General features: G+C 38.5%; 1 protein-coding gene across 6 annotated transcripts in view; it reads left to right on the top strand.

The window, feature by feature from the left end:
• LOC131439289 (homeobox protein 5-like) overlaps positions 1-21,911 on the top strand; it is a 60,013-nt gene that overhangs the window by 11,891 nt on the left and 26,211 nt on the right. For 4 of the 6 annotated variants that reach the window (XM_058610129.1, XM_058610127.1, XM_058610126.1 and 1 more), the window contains exon 2: positions 17,297-20,912. In XM_058610129.1, the coding sequence (XP_058466112.1) occupies positions 17,435-20,912 (3,478 nt within the window). In that variant the 5' untranslated portion in view covers positions 17,297-17,434. The remainder of the gene's footprint in view (positions 1-17,296; positions 20,913-21,911) is intronic. The other 2 variants (XM_058610130.1, XM_058610128.1) reach the window with 2 other exon arrangements.

Here is a 21,911-nt window from a genome sequence, read left to right as displayed (position 1 = left end):
TTGCTAGTTTTATAGAAAACTCGTTAAAGTACATTGTCACTCTGACAGTGTATCATGACAGTGTACCGCACGATGCAAAATGTGTCCTTGAACATTTGTCGAAGTATTCCGTATTATAATTTGTATTTGACCCGGCCCCATATAGCGAAAAGTAAGGCATTTTTAATGCCAAAAGCATTCGATAGTGTTTGGCACAAAGGTTTAATAGCAAAAATGTCTGATTTCCAGTTTCCTATATATTTGATCAAAATGATTCAAAATTATTTAACTGATCGTACTCTTCAGGTTAGCTATCAGAATTGTAAATCTGAATTGCTACCCGTACGAGCCGGTGTTCCGCAGGGTTCGAGCGTAGCTCCAATCTTGTATAATATTTTCACTTCTGATCTTCCAAATCTACCCGTTGGTTGTCTGAAATCGCCATTCTGTGACGACACTAGTCTGTTAGCCACAGGTAGGAATCTAAGAGTGATCTGCAGTCGCCTACAAAGAAGTTTAAATATTCTCAGTGATTATCTGTGAAAATGGAAAATTAAACCAAATGCAGCAAAAACGCAATTAATTATCTTTCCTTATAAGCCTCATAGCTTCTTTTCTCAAACCAAACTTGAATCACATTCTCAAATTATATGGCTTGGAATTGACATGGTCTGATCAAGCTAAATATTTAGGTTTAACGTATGATAAAAAACTCACCTTCAAGGATCACATTGAAGGAATCCAGGCAAAGTTTAATAAATATATTAAATGTTTATATCCTCTTATGAACAGAAATTCTAAGCTCTGTCTAAAAAACAAATTGTTAATTTATAAACAAACTTGCTGGCCCATCGAACTTCGTCTCTCCCAAAAATTATTTGTTCGGAGAGCAGAATTGTCAAACGACTAAGTGATTAACGTTTCTCTCCAATATTTTTCTGATTACTTAACCTACAATCAATCAATGGTATTGACAATGTAAACTCAAAAGTGATACAGGATTGCTTTCATGTTATCGGACACGATCTACTGGATTTGGTAAATGAATCGTTGTACACGGGGCACGTACCAAAAGTGTGGAAAGAATCTCTGGTGGTTCCTATCCCCAAGGTTACTGGAACGGATAAAGCCGAGGAGTACCGTCCCATTAACATGCTGCACACGCTGGAAAAAATTTTGGAACTTGTTGTTAAAGACCAGCTGATTAACTATTTGAACTCTAACAGTTTGCTAATACCGGAACAATCGGGATATCGTAAGGGTCACTCTTGTGAAACCGCTTTGAACCTAGTATTGGCAAAATGGAAGGAGAAAATCGAAGCCAAAGAGAGTATTTTTGCTGTGTTCTTGGATCTGAAGAGAGCCTTTGAAACAATTTCAAGACCTTTATTGTTGCAGACATTGCGGCGTTTTGGCATCGGGGGAATGGCACATGAATGGTTTGAAAACTATTTATGTGGTAGATCTCAAAAGACTGTTTTTAACGATGTAATGTCTAGTTCCCTCGGCAATTCACTTGGTGTGCCTCAGGGAAGTGTGTTAGGTCCTATTCTATTTATCATGTACATATATTAATGATATGAAGCGAGTCTTACGTTTCTGTGATATAAATTTGTTTGCTGATGATACTGTTCTGTTCATTACGGCTAGAGATTTCAATGAAGCTGTTGCACATTAAAACGAGGATCTAAGTTCGCTGGTTCGATGGTTAAAATTTAAGCAACTGAAACTAAACGTCGCGAAAACTAAATATATGGTTATTTCTTCTGTTAGCACCGGTCATGACGCCAATGTGGAAATTGATGGTGAAACTATTGATTGCGTTAGAGAAATGAAGTATCTTGGAGTCATAATTGATGAAAAGTTAACATTCAAATCTCATATCAATAACGTCATCAAGAAGATTGCCAAAAAGTATGGTGTATTATGTCGTTTGAAAAATGACTTAACGACCCATAGTAAGATTCTTTTGTATAAAACAGTCATTTCACCACACATTGACTTTTACCCATCCATTCTGTTTCTTGCTAATAACACACAAATCTTGAGATTACAGCGACTGCAAAATAAAATCATGCGATTAATTCTAAAATGTAGTAGATATACCTCGTCAGGTTTTCTACTGAACGCATTACAATGGCTTTCAGTGAAACAGAGAATTTACTACTTAACCATGGTATTTATTTTCAAGATATTAAACGGCATGCTGCCTCGATATTTGTGTGATCGAGTTGAAAGAGGAACTGATTTGCATAGGTACAATACTAGAAACGCGTCTGATGCTAGAACACCAAGCTTTTTGTTAGCCAGATCGCAAAATTCATTGTTGTACAAGGGAATAAGTTTTTTCAATTCGATGCCAAGAGAGATCAAGCGCGCGGCGACATTGGTGGAGTTCAAAAAGTTATGTATTTCACACATAAAGTCCGCTTTGTAAGCAAATATTTAGTTAGTTAGTTCAATTTTTTTAGATTTTTTATTTTTTACGTATTACGAAGATTGTATTTTTTTTTGTTTATATATATTATTGTGAGACGTATTAAGTTACTATGTTCGGTATGATGATGATGGATTTTTAGTTTGTTTGAGAGTTAAAAATAATGAGCAGTCTACAAACGTTTGAGCCTCGCGCGCGAAGCAGGTAGTGACTATTTGGAAAGTGAACAGGACTGGCCGAAGAGCCTTAGCATTCAGTGTGTTAAGTTTGCTCTTGACCTTGATCGCAAGGTTGGATAATAATTTAAGGAAAAGATTCGGGAAACTAATTGGGATCGACAGTTGTTGATGGAATTGGGCTTGGCTCTGCTCATCCGCAGTCTCGTTACTCCATCGTAGCTGATGTGTGTAGCGATGAACTGGTCCGGCGGGAGGGGCCAGGTGAATTACTGTCTGATACTGGCAAAGATATCGGGTTCGATTCCTGATGTGATCAAGGATCTTCCCGGGTTGGAAATTTTCTTGATTAACCCTGGATAGTAAATCCGAAATATTTGAATGTTATTTTGTGGTCAGTCGTTCTTTTGAAGAAGAATCTATACCTGCTAGATTAATCAGATCGTTTTCTTTTGTTTACTGGTTAAGATATATGCAAAAATATTAATTATCATTTAGATAACTCGTTCTGCTCACACCTTTGTAGGGGTATGAGGTGGGACCATCATCATCATCATCATCATCATCATACAATCAACGAAATTCGACACACATTTGCAGCCCAAAAACAGAAACATCACCAAAAATTAATATGAAAATGTGAAACACTTCTGTTAAGTAAAAATAGAGTAAATGAACAGACTATCATCTCATCCTTTGAATCAATGCACTTAACAGAGATTCGTTTCTAATGACTTCGACATAATGGATATAAGGTGCCACGTTTTCTCTTCCACGTGTGATTCTTGCTTTCGGTAATCAACAAAAAAGTCCTTAGCCAGAATTTTGTGTTGATAAACTTAAAACATTGTTGAAGTGTTTCTCTTCTAGAGTTGTTCATTCGGTGGAGTAGGATACATTTACAATTTGCATTTAGCCCAAGTAACAAAATTTCGTAGAAAAATTGTCTTAAGCTGCATACAAAGCATTCTGAAGAATCCGTTTTTAAGGAATTACCCATACTTTGGTGTTCACCCGACGCAACAGAACAAACTTCGAAGCAGTTCCTTGTACAGATTTTAAGCATTGAGAAAGTTTTCTCAGAACTTGAACTAGTTTTAAATTGCCAAAATGTGCCACGCGTTCTTCAAAGCTCTAATAAAGTGGATATTTCTAGGTACTAAAGAACTTTTAGTGGCTTGGAGAGACGACGCTTATATTTTATGTTGATATTGATCTTACCAATTTGAACATTCTTCTCAGAATATGAAATAGTCTCAATCCATCTTTAATATTGGTATCTAATTGCCACTTATTATGTGCGCTTCGTGTAATCTAAATCATTCGAAAGCAAAATGCTAGAAAAATCTATTAGTTCGACCGTAGTGCTTCTACAGTACAATCTTTTCATTTATTCACAATGACCAATATTATTCATCTGACTCCATTACACACAATCCATCAACTGGTGAACGATATCAGAACTTTTTCTTCTGCTTAAAGTGGTATTTCTAGAACACTCATATGCATTCAACCAGTTATTTATGCCGCTTTTCATTGAAAAACACTGGTGGCGTGGATTGCTCTGGTTTTGCACTTTCGAGCAGAAATGGCAATGAAACACCGTCAGAATGTTGCATTTCTGCTCGAAAGTGCAAAACCAGAGCAATCCACGCCACCAGTGTTTTTCAATGAAAAACAGCATTAGAGCAAATTCAGCAGCTGCAAGATTCATATGGGTGATCTATAATGTAAATAAAACTGAAACAAACGTATCCCCAGCAATCGGTTTTAGTATTATTTTTTCGACCAGTTCTACTGTCAAATTTAAAACTGGTATACATTGCCGTTCTATTTTTTCGATATTTGAAACACAGATAAAACGCTGCTAGGGCTGCCAGTTTATTTTGTTATAATTTCTAGATTTGAATTTTAAAACTGACATAAATTATGCATCTAGAACTAGAACACTCCTGAATATGCCCTTAGTAAGCTATAATTTTGATACCCAATTAAGCACGTGGCTCGAAATGACGAATCACATATATCGAGTATCTCCACACAAAACAACTCGTTGCGCGCCAAAAGATTCTTTCAACGATCTAGTATTCCTTTCTTCGACGGCCAAACACTTATGCAACTCGTTGCGCGCCAAACATCAATCGTAGATCTAGCAATCATTGACGACTTTTTCGGTGGAAAATTCCATCGTCCATACAAAACAATTTTAGGGATTTTTCCCACTTTTCCGCCAAGTTTTCCAAATTTTTTTGATGTACGAACCCGGTTGGGGTAAAAACTGATCAAACAAAAAAAGAATCATGTAAATCCGTCTATCCGTTCTTACGTGATGCGATTACAAAGAATGATCTCTGCATTTTTATATATATATATATATATATATATATATATATATATATATATATATATATATATATATATATATATATATATATATATATATATATATATATATATATATATATATATATATATATATATATATATATATAGATTTTCAGACCAGCCATGCTTTATGCAGTACCAATTTGGTCAAGTTGTTGTTCCATTAGGAAGAAAACGCTTCAAAAGATTCAGAATAAAATTAATAAATGATTTTGAAGCGTCTTCCCTGGTTTAGTACAAATGAGTTACACAGATTCACAAATATATAACCATTAGATGTAATGTCACATAATATTGAAAGCAAATTCCGACAAAAATCGATGCAATTTTCAATTGAATCGATTAGCTCTCTGTATTAGTTAGTAAGTTAATATATAAGTTCCTTTTCCCCATTACACAATACAAGTAGGTTTAGAATTTTCCCTACACAAAAATCTCAGAATTGCGGAAGCAAATGATGTCCTCATGGTAATAACCAAATCATATGTTGTAAGTGCTGCTTAGCACACGCGACCCAACTAGCTCAATTAATTACAATCTCAGGGTCGGCTACCGTTTAAGGGAGGACTCGATCAACCCGAAACGTACCGATTAACAAAGCGAACTTATGGAGAAATGACTCTGAAAATGCGTTCTGACTCTGAATAAAAATATATTTTTACAATAGGTTCGTTTATTGATGGATTCCAAAATTTCCGTACGGCGGTGTACGATGAACGGTGGGGCCCATTGATGAACGATGAAGAGAGAAAGGAGAATGGCATACCTGGTGAATTTTCGGCAACGTGCGTGGCGGACGACAGGTGGCGTTACTTCTGGTGTTAACTGTTGGTCGACGTAGTCTGCATTCCGACGGATAACCGTCCCAGCTGCTTGGAGATGTATGCCGATCTGTCCAGGCGGCTAAACGAGGGACGCCGGCCTCGTATAGTTCCGATGACTGCACTCGTATGGTAAACAGGTTTTAACGTGCACCTCCAAGAGTCAAAGGTTTTACAGGCACGCCGGCCAATGGTTTCACAGGCCCGTGTCTACTTCGTGCTAGTTGTAGTACGAATTTCACTGCTGCTTTGTTCCTACTTTTATAGGAACAACTTTTATTGCACAATTGAACTTTTGGCAGTTTTATTTCCACGCCGCGTTGAACTAACAGAACTTTTATCGAAAATAAAGGACTCAACAGAAAACGTCCTATGCCACTCAAGATCACTTATCGAATGCCTTCATGATCCTCCGTCCAACTGTTTGTCATCCTCACTTCTCTCTTTCTCTCACTCGTTATCCGGATACAGTAGTGTTGTGGAGTAAAAATACCCAAAAAGTGGTACAATTTTAGCTGTACTCCCTGTTCTCGAACGTATTAGAATTTTAGCTATTAGTGCGGTCTTTTTGCCGTCTTTTGCCGTTGCGGTGTTTCCGGTACATAGTGGTTCTATTTTTTTTTTTGTGCTATCATTTGAGAAGTACAGCTGCGTTGGCAAACAATAATTCTTGATCTCCAAAAGGAAAATCAAGCTAAGCCCCAACACCTGGTATGGATGTTCCGGGGTGGACGCCAGGGCTGGCAATAATCAACTCAGTACTTCATCATCACCGAGTTCAGCTCACCTGCAAATCAGTTTCAAAAGCATCACTGAACGAGTTGAGTAACTGGGTAACCATTCGTATAGAGAAAACATCGTCTCAACATCGTAGTGTCAAGCAATCAGCAGATGAGCGCTGACTGCTCGTTAAATATTAGAACCCACTGAGAGACGATTTGTGAGTTGTGATTTGATGTGTTTGTACATCAACACATTGAATCAGATTCTTATGAAACTGTCTCGCTTGTATTCCCCACCCACCAGAGTTGCCATGGGCGGCCAATGTTCGAATCGATGCCATTTCAATCCATTTCTCAAGACATGTTCTCGCGTGCTGGAGAACGCATTCGTTTTAGTAGCCAGTTGTGTTTAGCTCGAGACATGAAAGTCAATCGTTTATGGTATACATCACACTACGGTTCGACATTTGTTTTCGTACATTAATGCTCGTGTTCGTTTTGAGTACCAGCAAAAACAAAACCGAAAATCTGGGTTGTGTTGGCAGCTCTGTGGTTTAAGAATGCACTCACCGGTGTAGCTCGGTAAAGTGATGCCAAACTCAGTACTCACTTTTTAAAACTAGGAATGAGAGTTAAATGCTATGAAATCAAAACTGAGAACCATCAATACCATCATAATTTGATGTCAGCGGTGCTCTGTATAGGAGAGTGTGTTAGTTTAAATCAGCGATGATTTTCATCTTTACCATCATTCTTCGGATTGCATCGTAAATCATGTGGTGAGCTGATGAATAGAAAAAATCAAATCTTATGAGCGAGTTTTTGCCACCCTTGGTGGACGCAAAAGGTCTCTTTTAGGTTTACCTGCACCATATGTTAAGCAGTGGGTCCGTAATTTCTCTAACGATTGTGTTTACAAACTTTTTTTTTTTATTTTTTTGGTTTGTGCGTAGTTATGGGGTAAATATTTAATAGTGTTAGTACTTTTACTTAAAAGCTATGTTAAACAATAATAAAAATTTGATTTCAACAAAAATTAATGAAGCTAATGACAGTCTTTACAGAGCCAGAATAACAAAAAACAAAATTTAATTAACTTAGGTACTAAATCTTAAATACCGATCCGATTGAGCTCTATTCATTGCACTGCAACATTATTGTAAAGGCGCCACATATTAAAGTGAGACGTATTCACGTCAAAATACTTATGGTCAAAAATCAAACAGGTTACCATCAAGGGTGGCTTTTATCGTATCAAAGAACGCTCTTTACCAACTCTTCACACGATTCAAACAGTGCCATCAAAGAGAGACGGATATCATCGCAACAACAAAAACCCGGCATGGCTCATTTAACATAGAATAGACACCAGTGCAAGAGCGAATTACTGCTGTGGGGATTTTCGTTTCGCGATCCGATTATATATGGGCAGTGGATAATTGCGATAGAATCATGTTACTATTGTCGCTTATTCTAACTATGTGCATATAACCTTTGTATAAGTTGTGTCTATGAAAATGTCTATGAATGCTCCACACGAGTGTTTTGAAATATTCATGATATTACATTTACAATTATATGAGAATCATGAAGTCGAATCAGAGGTAGCATTCAGAGGTAGCGATTTCTTGTAGCATAATCTACCAGATTTAAAATGGTGTATACAATGTAGAGAAATATCTAGCCGCTTTCTGCCAATATATCGGCAATCACCAACACTGGTTACCATTATAAGTTACTTTATGTTTCGTCTTCGACTTGTCAGTAAGTAACAGATTACAAGTCTGATACTTTACTAGACAAGTGTTGTGAGATACACAGTGGGCGTAATAGCATCAAATGGAAATAAAAATGTTATTCTTGTGAAGCTCTAGCAAACGTTCAAGTGCAAATTAATAATAATAACAATAATAATAATCATAATATCAAAAATTAAATGTTATTGATCCATTAATCAACAAAAAAATACTTTCACCTTTTGTCATCTTGAGCATCCCAACGCTCACTTAGAACACAGAAATTTATGAAAAATTTGTAAAAAAAAGAATTATTAAATTAATTTCTTTTATTAAGAGATTCATGCAGCTTCATCATATGTTCAACATTTCGTTCATACTATTGGGTTAATTTTAAAAGTTCATTATTATGTTTTTCTATATTTTTTTTTTGTTTTGTTCATCAGCCTTGTCAACTTTTTCAAGCTGTCTTTGAAGTTCTGCGATTTTCTCATTGATTTGTCTGCGTTCTTCCGTATGTTTTTCTGAGACCGTTGCGGCAGCTTGAATGTTTTTTCTTATATTATGAATGTATTTTAGTATATTTTCGTTGCATTTCTGCAAATCAGCGGATTTTCTATATACTTCTTCCTCTCCCTCCATGCTGCCTCTGAAAATAGACATAGAAGTTATTTTTAAAACAAAAACCATCGATCAGAAAACTCACTGCAGAAAAGTTCAGTACTGATTTTTCCCGAGTGATAGTGAAATGAATTTTATCTGATCATGACTTTTCCCAACGCCTTTATTCTGAATAACGACATATTCGTTTTTCGATTGAATATAGTTCGGTCGAATCCTAGCTACCTTTGATTTTACTAGCGTTATTAGAAATACGAATGAAATACGATCGAAAAAATTTTACGTCGTTATTCAGAACAAGGGTGAATATATGATAAAATTTACTGACCTGAAATTGAAGGGCATCGACTAATCAACGTATGTATTGTAGTATAAATTTTATTTATAAATTTTTTGATTGAATTGACTATGAATCAGCCCGATGGCAAGGGGGTTCCAGCAAGTGCTATCGTAGCCAACATCTGGGGCATTTGGTGGGCAATCAGAGCGCTCAGAGTTTGGTAAACATACAATTAAGCATTTCAAATCGAGTAAAGTCTTAATTTTCTTTATCGTAGTGATTATATTCTGGTCGATAATTTGTGGGGAAGTGTGGTAAAGGGTACTGAATAAACAAAAAGTTAGTAATATCCAAATTTATGTTACTTATTCATCTTCATTGTTTCGGTTTTTACAGTTACATGACGTCAAAGCAGGGGGCTGCTATGAATAGTAGCGAGTTAATCGATCAGCAAAAATAAATTAATCGAAAGTTGTACACGACTACAATAAAATAATCTATAACGTGTCGGAATAGTGTGGCAGGTTTTTTCGTGTATAAAAGAAAAGGGGGCGTTCTGCGTTCGCTCTTGACTTCAGAATGTGTCGATCTATTTTCCGCATTTTAGTTTTATTGAATACACAATTTTTATCTGTGTACGTGTAAGTTCAACGAGAAGTCTTGAGACTTGACAATTATATGTATCGAAAAGGATTTGGTAATAATTTTTTGGAGAAGGCTAATGTTAAATAAACATCGCTCGACCCGCAGCGATGGTAAGAACAATTGAAGTTATTTATTTCCCTTCGCGCGAGGCGAAAAATTCCCGCCAGCGGCGCGCATGGTTTTAGGTGTTTATATTCATTGCGTTACTTCCCACATTATCAGATCCGAATGGATTCCGAATCAATTCCGAATCGGCGAGAAATTTTCATTCGGAATTTCATGTGGAAATCATAATGAATTCCGAATCAATTCCAACTCCAGTGCAACAACCGATTCCGAATGAATTTCGCCTACAAGCGGTTGATTCGGAAATCAGTCGGAATTGAGTGAGAAGATGCGGACTGAATTGTCAATTTGTCTTCTTCTTCTTCTTCTTTCCCGATTTTGCACGTTTTCGTGCTGACTTTCAGTTTATTTTTAAATGAAAACATTACATAACTGATTATACACATTGAAATCTTCATGTTTTTCGGATATACAGAACTAGTAAATAACCAGTTTTTCTCAGAATTCCAACATAAACTGTTGAAATTCGCTGGAAATTAACAAAACGGCCTACCTTAGTCAGCATCATCCATTCCTCTAGCTGGAGTGTAATGAAATGGCTTAAGTCGCCTAAATTTTACACTAACACATTCATAAAATGAGCGAATATTCAATGACATTTATAATGTCACTGTCAATCAGGTTGATCGAGCAGCCAACTCAGGCGAAAATTCTAGCACTGAACCGATCGAGCATTGAAAAATCATGCAGTCGAGTAAGAATTCATTACGCATTCCGTCATTTCGATAATGTGGGTTTGCTTGTGCGCTGTAAGCAGTTCAAGTGTTTAAGAGAGGAGGACCGTTTTTGGTACCGAACATAATTTCGGTCATATCGGTCCAACTCATAAAATATTTAAAGTTTATGATTTGTAGAGTGCCGATGCATCAAATCATAAAACTTAATGTGCTACTGGCTGGTTTCCATACAAAGTATTCTCAAGAAGACGTTTACAATGTAACTACATTGTGTCGAAATGAAATGTAATATTGAAATTGTTCTGAGAGATTAACGTGGAAAACGTGGTGGTTTTGTAATTCCGGCACAATAACACATGTTCAACGTTAATTCGTGGTGTCGAAAAATGGAATGAAATACTATCACTTATTCATACTGCTTTAAATGATAGAAGGAATTTTGAAAAAATATTAAAAATAATTCATGGCTTATTGGTTCCTCCAGTTTGAGTAAGTTTGAGCAACGATCAGGGTTCAATTTATGATATTTGAGTTGTGTTTCGGCAAGATATACATTTACAATACAGCTATCCAAAATTCAATACATCGATTTTGGCAAAAAATAGAAAATTAAACTTTCTCATCTGAGCTTTATTCGAAAAAAAGCTGTGATGAATGGACGAATTACGAATTAATCTGAATATCTTAAGCGACTCTTACACAATCATTAAAACTGTCATTACTAAAAAGAAATATCATTTTTAATGAACGTATAAGGGCAGTAATGATGAATTCTCCATACAAATTTTGGAATGTCATTACTTAGGCTGTGAAGCATTTCGCGGTTAATTTTAACATTTGGTTAAAATCTGACACTCGAGTGGTTAATTTGATGTTGTCAAAAGTAACCCTGCTCGAGAACATGGTTATTTTTGACAGATCGATAGTTATTTTCCAACACTGAAAAAAATCTCGCAATGAAAATTCTAATACTAATTCTTTAGTTGAAATTATTTCCAGTGGAAAATAAACCCAAATAACATTCCGTCCGTCAAATTTTGAAATGGGCCACAGTTTTAGTCAAATTTAACTACTCGACACCAAATAACCACTCAAGTGTCAGATTTTAACCAAAAGTTAAAATTAACCGTGAAATGGTTCACAGCCTTAGTAATCATTAAAAATGACATAAATAATTTTCGTGTAAGGCCTGCTTTAAAACTGTGTAGGTGTTTGAAGATGCATGTTAACCACTGAAATCTCAAGTCAGTTTACGAAGTCAACATTTCCTTTAGAACTTTCTTAACCCTTGTTGCAGATCATTGACACTGAGTCTTTGCCTAGAAATTAAAAACCTCTGATATTTCGTGATGAAAACAAACTTGTACTTAAAACTGTTTGTTGATAGGTGTTCCATATATACCTATAGGAAGCCATCTCGGTCCACTGATTTTCCTCCTGTCTTTTGCTGATGACTTAAAGTTATACCAAATAATCAAGAGTGCAGAGGATGCTTCATACCTTCAGCAAATGCTCTATTATCTTGTTCACTCGTAAGAAAGACCCTTTGCGGTTTGATTATTGCCTCCATGACGCTGCGATTGAAAGAATCACTTGTGTCAAGGATCTTGGAGTTTATCTAGACGAACAAATGAATTACAAGCAGCATATTGGATACACAGTTACGAAGGCTTCTCGTTGTTAGGGATTTGTTATGAGAATTGCTAAGCGCTTCACAGATATATACTGTTTGAAGTCGTTCTACTGCTCACTTGTTCGCTCAACACTCGAATACTGCTCGGTGATATGGAACCCTCACTATGTTAACGGTGTTCTCAGAATTGAGTCAATCCAACGACGTTTCGTTCGTTTCGCTCTTCGCAAATTGCCGTGGACCAACCCTCATCAGCTGCCGAGCTACGAAAGCCGTGGAATGCTTATCGGGCTCGATACTTTGCAAGTGCGTCGTGACCTGTTCCGTGCAATGCTGATTGCCGATGTCTTGACGAACAATATCGATTGCCCAGCACTTCTTAGTCAAATCAACCTCAACGTTCATTCCAGAGCTCTCCGCAACAACAACCTCCTCAGATTGCCTCTACGTCGTACTAACTACGGAATCAACGGTGCCGTCATTGGATTGCAACGAACCTTCAACGGTATTTCGACGTTATTCGATTTTCATTTTTCCCGCAGCCGAATAAGAGAAAATTTATTAAATATACTTAGAAACAATCATTAGGACTTAAATTTGTCTGTTGATTAAATAAATAAATAAATAAATAAAAAAATGATGAAAATAAACGAATTAAATGATGACGAATGTGCATTTGTGGTTGTCAGTGAGCTGTCAGAAAAGTCAATATGTAATTTAAATTATTTTTTATTGGTTCCGATTGTTGATGAAAATTTACAAACAATCAATTTCGTCTCTGTTGAGTGATTGAATGTTATGAATTGATCAATATCAATTCATTGTAAAATTTTCGATATTAGCGGCCCTTACACGTGACAATATTATTGTCAATCCAAAGTATTGTCAATACCATCAATCCAATTGATATGGTAACTTGAGTCCGCATTTTTCGAAAAGCGTTTAGCAGCCCTTACACGTGACAATATTATTGTCATTCCAAAGTATTGTCAATACCGTCAATCCAATTGACTTGGTAACTTGAGTCCGAGTTTTTCGAGAAAATCAAGCGTTTATAGCTTCAAATATTGCAAATGAGTATTAAAATATAGAGAGAAGAGATTATTGCACATATTTAACAGTTTCTCTCTGGAGAGAAAGTATTGTTGGATTGATGAACAGTTTTGATTTTTTTGACAATTTTTTCGTCAATCTAATGAAGTTTCCACTACACGATCAAAAGTATTGTCAATACTCCTTGTATTGACAATAATATTGTCTCGTGTCAGGGCAGCTTTTGGTCGGCTTCAATGAACAATCAAATAACACTTGTCCAGCCATCTAACACTAGTATGTTAGCACCAGCTATTTTAAAGCACATCGATTACGTTGAGCCCCTTGCCTCAAACACTGCAATATTTTAATATGCATCACTACTCTCAAATTGCGAAAATAACTTAAACTTGAAGTCCCAAAACACTGTCTGCTGTATTTGAGGCAAGCCGACAAATTATTGTGAGAGAATCAGCCGAAAAATCTGTAATTTCCGTGCAACAAACATGGTAAACCGTAAAACGACTGCATTCTGATTGTTTACGTTGCAATCAGATGATTTTTAAGCTCCTATTTTGATCTCATCAAAATGGCGTCGTGATAGAGGGCCGCACTTGTCGCTAGAGATCTCTAGTACAACAGACAGCGGAGGGGATAAAACAACTCGACCGTCCCACGACAAAAGAGCCTAACTGCAAATGACAGTTTCTCTTTGTTTACTTTTTCTTTCACGATTTACCGAACTCACTTTATATTTGACACTTTACTCTTCGCAAAACTTTCAAGATAAAACTAAAAGCTTTCGATTTATATTGGAAACTTTAGAGAATTTACAATAATGGCTCCGTAATAATCAAAAGAGAAAGCAAACAAAGAGAGGCTCTCATTTGCAGTTAGACCTTTTTATCGTGGAACTATCGAACTGATCAACTCGTGGCAAAGATGCCAGGAGAAATTTCGCACATTTGCATACTAGGATTGCTCCAACCCGACAACCCGATTTCGACAGTCCCACGACAAAAGGGCCTAACTGCAAATGGGGACCTCTCTTTGTTTACTTTCTCTTTTGATTATTTCGCAGCAATTTCTGAAACTTCTTGAATGTTTTCAATATAAATCGAATGCTTGTAGTTTTATCTTGAAAGTTTTGCGGAAAGTAAGGTGTCAAACATAAAATCAATCCGGTAAACCATGAAAGAAAAAGTAAACAAAAAGAAACTGTCATGTGCAGTACCCGGCGAAAATACCAAAATTAGGTTAAAACCGGGTCTAAATAAAAATTTATAAATGAATGAATGTCATTTGCAGTTAGACCCTTATGTCGTGAGAATGTTGATTTGTCAATCCTGCATCACAGAAAACAGATATACAGGCTCACATATGAACTGTGTGTAAAATTTGCTCAATTTGCGTGGCGAACACTTGCAGATATCACCACGATCGACACGAGGTGTCACCACGATTTGGGTGCCGCTTTCACACGAGACACAATTTTGGGTGCAACATTCACTTCACGCTTTCACTTTTGTTTTGCTGTTCGTTAAAAAGACAAGTTTGTTTTTGTTTTATTCCGATCGAATTCTCGTGTGATTTATGCGACATGAAAAAAAGTTGCCTTTAATATTTAGGGAAATCGTGTGATAAGTTTTAAAATTGTTGTAATTGGAATATTTCTATAACAGGCCGGAGGATTTTGTTATCATTCCGGAACGTAGTGGAACGTTTTGAAAGATCGCGGCGAATAGTCGAGTAGGTGGCAGTAGTGTCACAGACTAACAGACATGACAGTATGAGTAAATTCTTATAAAAATAATTTTTCGTGATGCACTAGTTCCACCTATATTGTACTGCGGGAACTATTTACTATCGGTACACCCCTTGTGTGACGTAAAAGTTTTTCTACTAGTTGGTTTCCCCTCGTTTGTCAACACCGATCAGCTGCTTGCAGGGATGCCTGATTTCATCATAATATTTGGAAATGAATCGTCACAGTAAATTATTATATTACGTTAATAATATATTAAACTTTTTAGCGATGTTGGAAGGTAACCATTTATTTTTCTCAACATTGTTCATCTAGACTATTTTTTATTGTGTTGGTAATTTTCACCCGAAATTAAGTGGCGGCAGATCAGAAGCAAGTAAATATTGCCACTAAACGGGTTCGATTTTGTATTGCGTTGAAGGATGAGAGGTAGGCACAATTTTGTATATAGTTTTGGCAATATGTATTAAATTTGTATCCTGCATGAAATTCGCATGGACGTATACAAATCAATACATTACAGGTAATTCTGCATGAATGGCAACTCTGTTGGTAAATGAAAAAAATAAACACAGTCTAGATGACAGACAGGATGTTTTGATAGGGTAACGTGGCGCCATCATGACACATGTGAGTACTGTCCCAAATAAAGGAATATTCGAAATGACCGTTAAAATGATTGAAGAATCTAATTTGAGTGTCCTGTCTGTTAGTCTGTGGTAGTGTTTCCAACGTATAGCAAATTTGGAATTTTTACAGGATTTTGAAAAATTTTGTACGAGCCTGTATATCTGTTATCTGCATGTACATCCAAAAATGAAAACGAGTCTTGAGACCAGGTAAATAAAATGAAAATACTAGTATATTGAGAGAAGAAGCTTTGCATATCATGTTTGGTAGTGCAAAAGCTATTCTATTGTCCTTCATTTAAACTTCTAATGAAATAAAAAATAAAACCAAAGACGCTAAAAATGAAGAACCGATTCAAAACGGTTGTGCCAGTCTTGTATGGCAAAAATCCAGCAGAAACAGTACTGTTAATAACCGCTAGGTGAAATTCTCTGCCGAAAACGGTTATTGCATTATTCCCAGACTCTTGCCGGATTTCTGACAACGGCAAAACCTTCTGGATGACGCTGCCTGGCGTCTGACGGGAAATCCGCCAGGCACATGCAAGCTGGAATTCAAGCCTTTAATTTCGTATGACGAAAAATAAACAACCAAAAGGCTCAACGCCCAATGATATTTTATTTTGGGTGTAGAATAATCCATTAATCGATTAAGTTACATTTGGTTATCATCGATTACTCGATTAAACGACTGATTGTCGTTGCCAGAGATGCCAGATACTTTCTAAAAATTTTCTATTACTTTGCATATAATGTGTATTTACCTGTTTTCAATAATAAATGGAAGTTTTACAATAAAAAGATGGTAAAAGATGTTATTCCAAGTGATTATGGTCATAGAAAAATAGATTTAATGAGCATTCATTCTTCATATCTTCTTAAGTCATTGCCGCCCACACAAGAGAATTTAACGACGAAATTTGATAGTTTTTTTATCAACAAAAATTATATTGTAATTCACAAATTGACGTGGAAATCCAACGCCCAATATGCAATGTCAAGTCAGGTCATAAAACTCTAAGTCTGAAAATAAAGTTTCATGATGGCATGACTTCCTTGAATATCTGTTCAATTGGTTTCAAATTAGAATACAAATGTATTTTAGTGTTTATTATCAAATATCTGCACAAAACATTTCCATTATAATTTGTTTTATTTTTGTCCGTTGCTTAATAAACCTTTATCTTGTCATTGTGCAATCTAATACTAAGAGATAGTATTCGCCAGTCTGTTACTATGAGAGTCTGTAGTCAGCATCGGTATAATTCAGATAAATCAATATAAGTGGCCTCTCTGGCCGTAGCTAACATCTCTATCAGGTGTGCCATATTCTCAGATTCTTCAAAAAACATTCATATTGCTAGTTTTCTTTCTAAACATTCCGAAAAAAAATACACGGTTTTAATATTTGACTACAACATATTCAAAGATTTTTTCACCTTATGCAGCACAGATGGTAAAAAAAAATTATTATAAAACGCAGACAGACTTTTAAATAATTGGCAACTTTGATTCTTAGTCAGAACTGGGTTGTTGCGCATAGCTAACACGGACCACGGTTGGGAATTATATACTCGTTGTTGTCTCTTGATGTTAATAATAATTCGTATTTTTTCACACTTTTCATTTCAGATTGCCATTTAAATGAGTACTCATTAATTTACATGAGCATTAAACAAGTGTGGACGAATGAAATACCGACGCAGACAGCGTGTCACATAAGCAAACAACCATCTTGTGAGTTCGTTTCGATTTGATTCTATATTTAGAATGGATCCAGTAGGTCCATGGTCGTACTCGTATACTCGACAGCCGGGTTCGGCTGGTGGTGAATTCCACCACCATTTAGCAACAGCAGCTGCAGCCGGCAACATCGGACTAGCTGCCCATAATACAACGGTTGGTGTGCCATCGACAACGTCTCAATTGCTGCTACAAGCAGCTCATACAACGTCTCTTGGGACCTCATCAGGTCCATTCAATCCGCCTGGCTTCCTGTCGCCACCTGGTGTAAGCTATGATGCCGTTTTTACACCGCTATTCCATCCTGCAGCAAACCCAAAGCCTGCCCACTATAGTTCAACCATCAATCAGCATCGGGTGTTGGCCCAAGCGCAGGCTCAGGCAGCAGTGAAACAAGCCAGTGACTCCGAAGTGCTTCGGGATAACTATACCACCCATCAAACATTGGCCGCTGCAGCTCAGGCCGCCAACTTTTTCGAGCAGCAACAGCAAGCTTCTAACGCAAGTGCCGGAAGTAGTGGATCTACTTCAACCAGTGGCTCCTGGCAAGGAAACAACCAACTTCCCAGCCCTTTTGGTATCATGCCCCATGAGAATGTCCAGGCGAGTCCAGTTCCATCGGCATTGTCGAAACCCGCTACTTCAACGTATGACAACTTCAACGCACATTTTAACTTGAATCAACAGCTGAACTCACAGCTGGCCTCTAAAGCTACTGCCAGATCAGCGTCTCCTGCAGTCAATAGTGGTAGTAGCAATGCAGGTTCATCTAAAACCACCACAAACTACTTTGCATCGTCAAACTCTAATAGCAATGCGCAACAGTATGGTGGTGTAAATGAATCTCTGTCGAACTATTCCAATCAACAACAACAACAGGCCAACAAACAGCAAATGGACTACGGCAGTGCTAGTAAGTCATTGTCGTCCAATTCCACCGGCACCAGCGGTAGTTCGTCTTCGCTCCAGCAAACATCACCATCTTCCTGCATTGTTATTACCCCAATTACAAATCCTTCTATCATTGCCTCGTCCCCCTCATCACAATCATCCCCTTCATCTTTCGTAACAGCTAGTGCGAAAGACTACAAATACCAGAGTCGCATTATACCATCCCAAACACCTCTGGTTAATTCCTCCATCGTCTATGCGGCTCGTAGCCACAATGCCCATCAAGCAGCAACCAGCAGTCTGATTGATCCAAAAACCCGATTATTATCACCAGGTCTTCACACACAGCCTGTAAACCAACAACTGCAGCAAGCTCAACAGCAGCAACAACTTCAACAATCGCATCATTTGCTGCATATGAACAGTTTCATAGTACCACCGCCTACTGTATCTCCCCAGTCTCCTGTGCACAGTAGTAACAAAGTTGTTCATAAAAGTGCATCGCACACGACGAAGGGGGGTAACGGTGCCACGGCAACGATTAAATCCGATGGCCAGCATATAGTGATCAGCCATCAGCCACAGTCATCACCGATCAGCTACTCAATCACCGATAACAACAACGGAAGAGCAAGCAGTTCTTCTGCTTCCTCGCCCTCATCGTCAGTCGTAGCAACTACGACGTCTAAATTAAATAGTCCTATTATTCGTGTCAATAACGGTAGTAGTAGTAGTATTTCTAGGAGTAACAGTAACAGTAGTAGTAATCAACAGCAGCAATATCAACAAAACAGTGCCTCTAGTAGCTATAGAAGTAATTATAATCAAATGAATGTATCTGGTAGCAGTAGCACTGAGTCCGTCGATTACGGCCACGCAAAGCGTGAATCCCAACAGGCGCAACTACAGCAGCAGTATACGAATGGTCCCATAACACCACTAACTCGCCATAATATGCCACCTTCCTCACCGGCAACGTCCGACTATAGTAGCTCATCTGGGACCATACAACGACGTCCTCTTTCACCGGCCCATTCCCATTCACAAGTGTCTCCCATGAGTCCGGCCTATTCTATATACAATAGTCCGATGGGTAACACGCTTCCATCTCCCCAGCATCACTCTCAACAAGCGTCTTCCCTGCAACAATCTTCGGCTCGGTCGCCGTCAAACAATTTGTCCCGGCAGCCTCAATCCCAACAGCAACAACAACAACAGCCAACTCCACCACATGCAACCCAACAGGTTGCATATTCATCGGTAATCATTCGCACTCAACAATCAGCTCTACCAGAACCAATGACAGGTCCCAATCAGGTGTCTTCGCTTAGTCACTGGGACCACCGTAGTACAAATGAACGATCACAACAGGAGCGAAATGATCCGATGACTATAGTGCGAAACTTGCAGCAGCCAAGTATAATTTCACCACCACCGGAACGACAATCGACTCCATTGGTAACCCCTGAGAAGACTGAATCTAAATCGAGACGAAAAAAATCCGATACACCGACACGAATAGTTCCGGTGGCGAGTGTCGCCAATGGGGATTTTGGGCCCAATTCTACGACCACCACCAGCACCCCTGGGCCGAAAGATCCCTCCCAAAATGGGAGTACGTTGGATTTCGACCGGTGGAATCTTGCCGCTGCATCTGCTGGAGCCGCGAAAATGTTTGCGAGCGGTAATTTTATATCCCAGTCTGCCTCGTCCTCATTTATACCTCCTCCACATCCAATTTATTATCCCACGTTCCATGGTCCCATCCCACTAATACCCAACGAGATTATAAACAGCACTCTGGCAGCTGCCGCTGCTGGAAGTAATATCGAGGTCCCAACCTATACCACTTTACTTAGTGCGTCCGATAGTGTCCATCCAAATCCAACCGGGAATAAAGTTCGTGGCAGCGAAGACGAACCACCCTCCGTGAATGCTGTCAACAACAATAAAGTAGTTGTCCCAAATATAGAGGAAGAACTTGGATTTCTTGCAGAAAACACGAGGCAACCTCCACTACAACAACAACAACCACAACACCAGCAGCAGCAGCAATCACACCAGCAACAAACTCAACAACAGCTCGGTGCTTCCTCTGATGGTGCTACAACAGGAACAGCTGGAAACAATGGCACTACACCCGCCAAGAAGTTCAATGTTCCAACTAAAGATAGCAAGGGATTTATGGGTAGCTATCTGAAATTTTTACAGGGCGAACGCGACACATCGCCTCCGCCGGCTACGAGAAGTAATCGAAAGACGACTTGGACTCGGCCGGCCGGAAATTCTGGTAATGCAGCTAACAAAAATACGGCAACCGCCAATGCTGCGAATAAACCTGCTACTGCAAACCAACAGCAGCAGCAGCAGCAACAACAGCAGCAGCAGCAACCATCTCAAACGGCACAAGCTACAGCCAGTGCTGATGTTAGTAATGGTATCTATCAAGCTGAACAATACATGTCTAATTCCCATATTCCACATCTGCAGCATAAGCAGCCGGACAACCAACAGCAATCGCAACAGCTCCATCCACTACAGCAACAACCTGACCCACGATATTCGGCCTACCCGGTAACGAAGGATAACCGAAAGCGCAAATATGACTCTGAAGGTAATAATTTAACATACGATAATAGTGCTAGTGACACTAGCAGCTTCAATTCGGTGCGCAATAATAGTACAGCAGTAGCTGTGGCGGCCGCGGCAGCTGCAGCAGCGGCCGCAGCAGCCGAGTTACAACTGCAAGTAGAACGCAACCAAAAAAAGTTGCAAAGTGTGCAACAACAACAACAACAGCAATCACAACTATTGCACCACCACCATCACCACCACCAACAGTTGCAACAACATATGCAACAACAATCTCAACAACTGTCAAAAACGACAAAAGTTCATTATCCCGGTACTTCTCGTTCGCCTTCGACTCATAATCAATCGTCACCTTCGTCGTCCACGCCATCATCTAGTGGTTCTAATCAACAGCAACAACAACAGCACCAACAACAACCGCAGCATCAATCGCAGTTATCGCAACATCAAAGCCAACAGCAACCGCAGCAGCAGCAACAACAACAACAACAACAACAGCAGCAGCAAAGTATGATTATGACACCAACGGCTCAACATTTGCTCACATCGGCTGCTGCGGTGGCTGCCCTAAATCCTAGTAGTCTCCCTGTAACTCATCCCTCCCATCCACACCATCAGCAGCTGCAGCAACAGATGATGCAACAGTCTTATTATCATCATGCAGCAGCTGCTCAACAATCGGACGAAGGTGCATTCAGTTTGTTTGATCTACATCTTAGGCGACAGAGGTGGTAACTGTCCTCCTTCCCCCAGCGGTTGGGCAAGTAGAAATATCCTACCGCTTGTCCCATGAAGAAAACACCACCCTCACATCCACCGACGATCGTTCGACGGCGGAGAAATTGTGCCATTAGAATGTTATTCCCAACAACAAAAGCCCTCGGTTCCTTCTCGATCCTCTCCTGTTTCTCTCATTTGTCGTTCGAACGCCGTCACAGTAAAATAGTGTACAATGTGAATAGATTTATTCGTTTTTAGTTGTGCTGTAGCAAGTATCCTTCAAAAGGAAGATGAAAATTAT

The sequence above is a fragment of the Malaya genurostris genome, chromosome 3 (assembly GCF_030247185.1).
Source record: "Malaya genurostris strain Urasoe2022 chromosome 3, Malgen_1.1, whole genome shotgun sequence".
NCBI classification, from domain to species: domain Eukaryota; kingdom Metazoa; phylum Arthropoda; class Insecta; order Diptera; family Culicidae; genus Malaya; species Malaya genurostris.
This window is presented reverse-complemented; position numbering and strand designations above follow the sequence as displayed.